The sequence below is a fragment of the Anabrus simplex genome, chromosome 1, assembly GCF_040414725.1.
Source record: "Anabrus simplex isolate iqAnaSimp1 chromosome 1, ASM4041472v1, whole genome shotgun sequence".
NCBI lineage: Eukaryota > Metazoa > Arthropoda > Insecta > Orthoptera > Tettigoniidae > Anabrus > Anabrus simplex.
The window spans coordinates 731,388,116-731,396,400 of NC_090265.1; the positions used below are offsets into that span (position 1 = coordinate 731,388,116).

Genomic DNA, 8,285 nt, shown 5'->3' on the forward strand with positions numbered 1-8,285 from the left:
CAAGTTTTTTCAGCATGATTTAATTCCTGACTCTTCAAATTGAAGAGATGCCTCTGTTTTCCATTCATCTCCACAGCTTTCACTGAATTAATGTCCACTCCATCACTCTGATTAGGATCTCATTTGCTTTTCACCAGATATCCTGGCTCCGGCATTGAGCACTTTTACAGTTTTGAGACATGAAACATAACAGACATCCACTAGTGTCACCAACTACTTTGGGGCCACAGATTTTATTTTATTTTAATAATGTGAAGACAAAGTTGGAATTCAAGAGGACAGATTAGGGCAAATATTCATTTATTGGATGAGGAGTAAGGGATTGGATTAATTTATCAAGGGAAATGTTTGATAAATTTCCAATTTCTTCGGAGACATTTAAGAAAAAGGCTAGGTCAGCAATTGACAGGGAATCTGCCACCTGGACGACAGCCCGAAATCTACATCATTGATGATTGATCGATCGAAGTGAAAAACTAAGACACTTTATTGCACATACTGCTACAGCAGTGCTTCGCTCGTGTGGATTTTTTAATTTGATCAAAGTAATCGTTCTTGGTACTGCACTAAGACATCTCAAAATCCCTAAAGTATAGAAACTAAATGAAAAATTGAGTTTCGTTTACCCCAGAATCTCTTTGTAAACCACGTTTGTGCCTTTTGGAGCTAAGACAGCCAGGCAACTGGCAGAGCTAACTCTGGAACTGTACATGTGAGGAACAGTCCTCTCTCAAATTGAAATTAAACAAATACGTGTTTCTTTATTTTTAAAGATGATTCCCAATACCTAATTCCATGGTTGTCACATCCTCAGTTTTTGAGATATTAGTGTCCCCATTAAAAGAATTTAAACCCTTTACCAGTCTTCCCAACCTCCACGCCTCACCTAAGTGGATTTTCCAAAAACAAATAAGTGTTAATTTTTAAAGGAGATTACAAATACCAATTTTTACATCTGTAATATGTTAAGTTTTAAGATACCAGGTATACTCATTTTAAAAATCACCCCATTGTAACTTCTTTTAGTCCCCTTTCCAGTTAAGTTGGTTTTCTGAAAACAAAAATGTGTTTCTTTGATTTTAAAGGAGATTCCATGTACCAAATTTTACATCTGTAACATATTCAGTTTTTTAGATATAAGTACAGTAGAGTCTCGATTATCCGACGTAAACGGGACCTGGAGTACGTCGGATCACCGAAAATGTCGGATAATACGGAATAACTTTGAAAATGAACTAAAACAAACAGGAAGGCTAAAATAATGACATGTTTTACGGTGCTCTATTTATTGAATTACCAATTCAATTGGACAGTACATGCAGTATTAAACGAAAACTTTCCAGATGTCTTACGAAAAGAAACTTTTCTCCACAGATATTAAGCTACCTAATACCGTACCGTTTTTGCCACCGATCACGCCACCCAGCACTGGCAGGAAAATTAGGGTCCCCTTCATTAAAATCCTTCTGGAAATACACAGTCTTTTCCCGCAGAATGGTGCCAGATATTGGCAGGCCCTTTTCCCGGTGTTGAGATACCAAAGAAATAGTGCTTCACTTACTTTTTCGTACTGACATTTTTTCATTGTTTTTCTCTGCTCTGGTAGAGCACAACTTTTCAATTTCTTCCCTCTGTTTTTTCCAGTCTCCCACTGTAACACGTCCAACACCATAATATGAAGCCACATTTTGAAGAATTTCCCCTTTGTCCAGTCTCTTTAACCCACTCTACTTGTCTTCCACAGAAACAGTCACTTTCTTCCATTTACTCGCCATACTCACAGAGGATATGAAAATTATAACATCCGCACCGAACCAATACTACAATGACTGAAGACTCACTGCACCTGTCCTTGAGAAAAACCCAGTCCTACCGCCAGCGTTCAGGCCAGTGCTTGCCCCATGGTCGCACCTTCCACAGCGGGTGTGCTTGAATTTAGTCTCCACCAAAAGTTGAAATTAAGTCTAACAGTGTCGGATAACACGGAATGTCGGATAAGCGAAGGTCGGATGAGCGAGACTCTACTGTATCCCCATTTAAGGATTCAACCTTTTTTCAGTCCTTTTAACCCCCTCCCCCACTAAATGGATTTTCCAAAAACAAAAAATGTGTGTTATTTTAGTAAGTAAGTTTTTGAGATATACTCATTTTAAAAATTAACCCCAATTTTCACTTCTTTCCCCCTTCAGTGGATTTTCCAAAAACAAAACAAAAAATACATGTTTCTTTATTTTTAAAGAAGGTTCTAAATACCAATATTCATGTCTTGAAACTTTTTTTTTGAGATATAGATACACTTTTAAAAATTCACTCCCCTTTTAATCTCCTTAGTGACGGAATATCCTTCCTAAGTGAGCGCCTACACTGTAATATAAATGTATCCCAAAAATTTCATTTCTTTCTGTAGTTTTGATGAATCAATCAGCCAGTCATACATCTTCATTATAGACTGTTATGCCTTTCACCATTCAGTCTGCAAGCCTCTGTGAATTTACTAACTACCGCCACAATCCTTTATTTGTATATAGTTCTGTGGCCTCGTTTAGAACTATACCTCTTATCTTTACATCCTTAGAAACCATCGTCATCTTGGTCTCCCTCTACTTCTTTTACGCTTCATAACAGAGTTCATTATTCTCCTCAGTAACCTATCCTCCTCCATTCACCTTACATGACCCCACCACCAAAGCCAGTTTATGCGTACAGCTTCATCAATCACGTTCATTCCCAACTCAGGCATTACCTTCTCATTCCAAAGATTGTTCCTACCTGTTTATACCAGCAATCATTTTCGCTACTTTCATGTCTGTTACTTCTAACTTACAAATAAGAAATCCTGAGGCCACCGAGCTTTCACTCCTGTAAAGCAAAGTTGGACTGAAAACAGACTGATGTAAAGATAGTTTCGTCTGGGAGCTGACTTCCTTCATACAGAATACTGCTGATCGCAACTGCGAGCTCACTGCATTAGCTTTACTACACCTTGATTCAATCTCACTTACTATATTACCATCCTGGGAGAACACACATCCTAAATACTTGAAATTATCGACCTGTTCGAGCTTTGTATCACCAATCTGACATTCAATTCTGTTGAATTTCTTACCTACTGACATACATTTAGTCTTCGAAAGGCTAATTTTCGTACCATACTCATTGAACCTATTTTCAAGTTCCAAGATATTAGACTGCAGGTTTTCGGCACAATCTGCCATTAAGACCATGTCTTCAGCACAGGCCAGACTGCTTACTGCATTTTCACCTAACTGAATCCCTCCCTGCCACTTTGTACCTTTCAGCAGATGATCCATGTAAACTACGAACAGCAACGGTGAAAGATTACAGCCTTGTCTAACTCCTGTAAGTACCCTGAACCAAGAACTCATTTTACCATCAATTTTCACTGCAGCCCATTGTCAACGTAAGTGCTTATGATTGATTTTAATAATCTACCCTTAATCCCATAGTCCACCAGTATGGAGAATATCTCTTCCCTTGGTACTATGGCGAATGCCTTCTCTAGATGTACAAAACATAAACATAACTATGTAAATTCCTCTCGTAGAATTTTTTAGTTACCTGGTGCATACTGAAAATCTGATCCTGACAGCCCATCTGTGATCTCAGACCACACTGGTTTTCATCCAACTTCCTCTCAACCACTGATCGCACCCTCCCTTCCAAGATGCCAGTGAATACTTTGCCTGGTATACTAATCAATGAGATACCTCGACAGTTGTTACAATCCTTCCGGTTCCCTTGCTTGTAGACAGGTGCAATTACTGTTTTTGTCCAATCTGAAGGTACCTTACCAACACTCCATGATAATCTTATTATTCTGTGAAGCCATTTCATCCCTGCCTTCCCACTATACTTCACCATTTCAGGTCTAATTTAATCTACTCCTGCTGTTTTATGACAATGGAGTTTATTTACCATCCTTTCCAATTACTCAGCTGTAATTTTATCAATGTTGTCCTCCTCCCCATGAGCTTAGTTGTTTGTGACGTCACCAGAAATATTTCCTTTTGTGTTGGGAAGAGTTTCAAAATATTCAAAATATGAATTCACGTGATTTATCCAAAACACTATCATTTCCTTTTTCCCTCCCTTCCTGAGATTCTTCATTACTGTCCAGAAAGGTTTCCCTGCTGCCTGACCTAGCCTTTCCAGGTTATTACCAAATTCTTCCAGATGACTTCTTCTTGGATTCAACAACTATTTGTTTCACTCTGTTTCTTTCATCTGTCTGCATCAGCCCTTGTTTGGAGCCATTTCTGAAACACCCTACTTTTATATCAACAACCTGCCCTCACTTCATAATTCCAGCAAGATGTTCGCTTTTTCCCACCTCAGCACACAGTTGTTCCCAGGCATTTCATTGCTGTTTCTACTACAGCATCTTTGTACGCCACCCATTCTCTTTCTACATCCTGAACCTGCTGACTGTGTTTGGAATTTTGCACTAATGATATCCATGTACTTCTGTCTAATTTCCTTGTAGTGATTTTCTACACTTATTTGTATGTAGACAGATTTCTCTTTCTCTATCCTAGGCTTAGAGATATTTAGTTCACTACAGATCAGGTAGAGGTCTGTATCATCAAAAAATCTGTGGAATACCCACACATTCCTAACAGATTTCCTGAATTTGAAGTCGGTTAAGATATAGTCTATTATGGATCTGGTTCCCCTACCCTCCCTTGTGTAGCGGTGAATTGCTTTATGCTTAAAGAATGTATTTGTAACTGCTAAACCCATATTAGCACAGAAGTCCGGCAAACGCTTCCCATTCCTATTAGCTTCCATATCTTCCCCACATTCACCTATCACCTTTTGGTATCCTTCGGTACTATTTCCAATTCTCGCACTGAACTTCATCATCATCTGCACCCTCATATGGTGAGTATACCGACACAATTCTCATCCTAATTCCTCCAACTGCCAAATCTACCCACATCATTCGCTCATTTATCTGCCTAACAGAAACAATGTTGCGTGCAATAGTATTCCTGATAAACAGCCCTGCCCCACACTCTGCCCTTCTCTTTTTAACACGCATCAAGTACACTTTATAATCTCCTATATCTTCCTCGTTATCTCCCTTTACCCGAATATCACTTACTCCTAGCACATCCAGATGCATCCTCTTTGCTGACTCAGCCAGTTCTACTTTCATAAGCCCCATTGATTTCAACAGCTCCCCATCAAATTCCATATCGTTTGCCAAATTGTTTCCAAAGAACCCCTCGTTTGTAAAATGGAAGTGGGACTCGTTACTCCCATGGATCCAAGACTTGCTTAATACATTCTGAGCATGCTCCATGAAAATTCTGTGAAGCTGGATGCTACCCTTACTTACACATAGTCCAAGTGAGGATCGCTCCTCTAATGAGTTAGGGACCACTGGTGGATTGTATAGTGCCAGCCGCCTGTGCACAAGGAGAGCCATGACTCAGAATATGTCCAATATGCCCACTCCCATTCCATAATGACTGGTACCCGACTCTACATCCTACCTTTCCGAATTTAATCCATTTATAAGGAAAACAAAAAGTGTGATTTGATAGAATCTGATGATGTTCTTTCAAATATGAAACATGTCATTGTTTGTTTGTTATAGGGTTTTAGTTGATATATTTAGTGTTCAACAGAGTGGAGAACTTAGGAAACAGCTGAAGTTCTGTGCTTCACTAGATGAACGTTCACAAGACCTACTTTGTACAGGCATGCAGAAAGGGTATCACTGTTTACTTTCACTAGAAGTGTTATGACATTCTCGAGATTTCGGCTGCCTGGCTCGCAACTCTGGATCAAGATGAATTCCCGCCCCTACTAACTACTACCACATTCAATAACTCCAAAGTTTGTTTCCTTTTACAGGTGATGAAATACCGTGCTGATTTTGCTCCTCACCTGAATCCCCCACTGCAAAATCATTACATCTTTGCGCAACATCACATCACGACAGAAAAACCTGAATTCTTTTTCGAGGACTGGGAAGTACGTTATGGACTGTGGAAATGCTTCAAGATCAAGGACGGTCGAGAACGCAGAGAATCGTTCAAAGAGGAGCTCAAGAAGCACACAGCAGTGCCAAAGTCACCAGCCATAAAGAAGACTAAAACTCCATCGAAAGAACAACTCGGAGTCTCATCAAACGAAGGGGACATGTTCTATGTAAATGGTAACTGAAGATTACATTCGGTCAGGCCATTTAGATTCGTGGGCAAAGTCCATGACTCTCAGGGAGCCAATGTTCATTAGATTATACCAAGAGCTTCCCAAAATAGGTCTGACAAGAACATACTGGATAAATTATGTACTTGTCTCCCCTTCAGTTAAACTGGACATTCCAGTGGCCCTCCATTTGTAAATATAATGTAATATAAGGTTCTAGTGTATTACCAAACTGCAGAAGAGAAGAATGTGTTGCTAGGAAGAAGCTTCCATAGGACGGAACCAGGGTAAATGGTTGACAAGAACTCTTAAATGTAAACTTCCAAAGCCAGTAGACATTGGATCGAGCTCAAAATAGACAAATAATTTTATATTTCATAATGATAGACTTTTGTGTTCTTTATTTTTGATGTCTATGTACTCATTACAATAAAAATAAAAAACAACTGAATAAGCTTGAAAACAATCTCATGTTTCTTCAGTAACACAAAGTTCCTCTGTACAGAGAAGGCAACTATACAGATCCTCAGGTTCTCTGTCAAATAAAACCAGGTGCACCAAGCGTAGAGTGTTAATACCATGTCCAGCAATATATGTCATAGCAGAGAAGGAAACAAAGCATGTCAAATGATTTGACCACAACCATGTTTTGTCTCCTCATATCTAAACGATAGAAGTTAGCATGAACTGGATTGTGCAGACATGTGTCTCTATACCTGAAGCCCAGTGCAGCCGGGCTTTTTTGAAAATGAGACAAAGTCTCTCATAGAGCATTGGCACTGCCAGTGGCTCCAAGTAGCCTGCGCAGTGGCCTCCACAGTATGCACTAGCCATGCGTCTTGGTACGTGTGCTATTTACCAACTGATGAGCCCAACTTAGCACACTGGCACGAAACGCTGGCAACCAAGAATGAGTTCGCTGGAAAATTTATAATGTCCAGTAACGGTCCAACTATATTGGTATTATCTTCAGGGCTGCCGACACTCACTATTTCCAGAATGCAAGCTCACAGGTGCACGGCCGACTTTCTCTTTAAGAGAAGCCAGCACTACAGGCATCACTCACACTCTTCTGTTCTGCAGATGTACTTTTTGACCCCATATTGAGTTTATTTTCCTCCTGAACATGTTTTCTACACATTTTTGCCTGCTGTCTTAAGTTTGGGGAGTTTTGTAAAGTATGCAAAAATTGATCAACTTTTAGTCACAAAACCATCGGTACGTTTATTGTTTACAGTCACATTTAGAATGTTCTGATGTTTTCTGATAGATCTCAATGAGGCAGATCAAATGACAGCATGCAGTAACTCACCAAAAGCACACCTTAATGGGGCACTCTGTGAGAAAAAAAAATAGAACTATCACATACTGGTCTGCTCTATTTCTGAAAACTGGCATATTTTTAATTATAACTTTGTAGTATTGTTTTTAAGCCAGACCCACGGTATAGGGGTAGATGCCTACCTCTTACCCGGAGGCCCCAGGTTCAATTCCCGGCCAGGTCAGGGATATTTACCTGATTCTGAGGGCTGGTTCGAGGTCCACTCAACCTACATGATTACAATTGAGGAGTTATCCGACGGTGAGATGACGGCCCCGGTCGAGAAAACCAAGAATAACAGCCGAGAGGGCTTGTCATGCTGACCAAACAACAACTCATAATCTGCAGGTTTTCGGGCCAAGCAGTGGTCGCATGACAGGTCAACGCCCTTCAGGGCTGTTGCACCATGGGGTTTCGTTTAGCATTGTTTTTAAAACTTTTCTCACTTCAGAGGTTATATTATTTTATTATACTGACCAATTTTTAAAGCTTAACTTGAAATATTAAGAATTTGTTACCTGCAATAGAATTGAATTCTGCTGCGACTTTCTTCCGTGTTCCTTCTTTCTGCTTTATGGTGACTCCATTTGTCTTTTTATTTTCAATGATGTCTTTATGTCTGATACAGAGACATTAGAAGACTTCTTTTCTCTTTTATTCTTCCATGTTACTACTTTCAGCAATGCAGTTTGTTTGTTTTTGTGGCGACGACAATTCCCAAAGGGAAAAAATGGAAGAGAGAGAGAGCCTGACGTGGCTCAACCATACATAGTCTGGTGTACCT

General features: G+C 39.7%; 1 protein-coding gene across 1 annotated transcript in view; it reads left to right on the forward strand.

The window, feature by feature from the left end:
• LOC136856843 (uncharacterized) overlaps nt 1-6,828 on the forward strand; it is a 132,171-nt gene extending 125,343 nt beyond the window's left edge. The window contains exon 5 of the mRNA XM_068231022.1: nt 5,884-6,828. Coding sequence (XP_068087123.1) covers nt 5,884-6,195 — 312 coding nt within the window. The 3' untranslated portion in view covers nt 6,196-6,828. The remainder of the gene's footprint in view (nt 1-5,883) is intronic.
• The last annotated feature ends 1,457 nt before the right edge of the window (nt 6,829-8,285 follow it).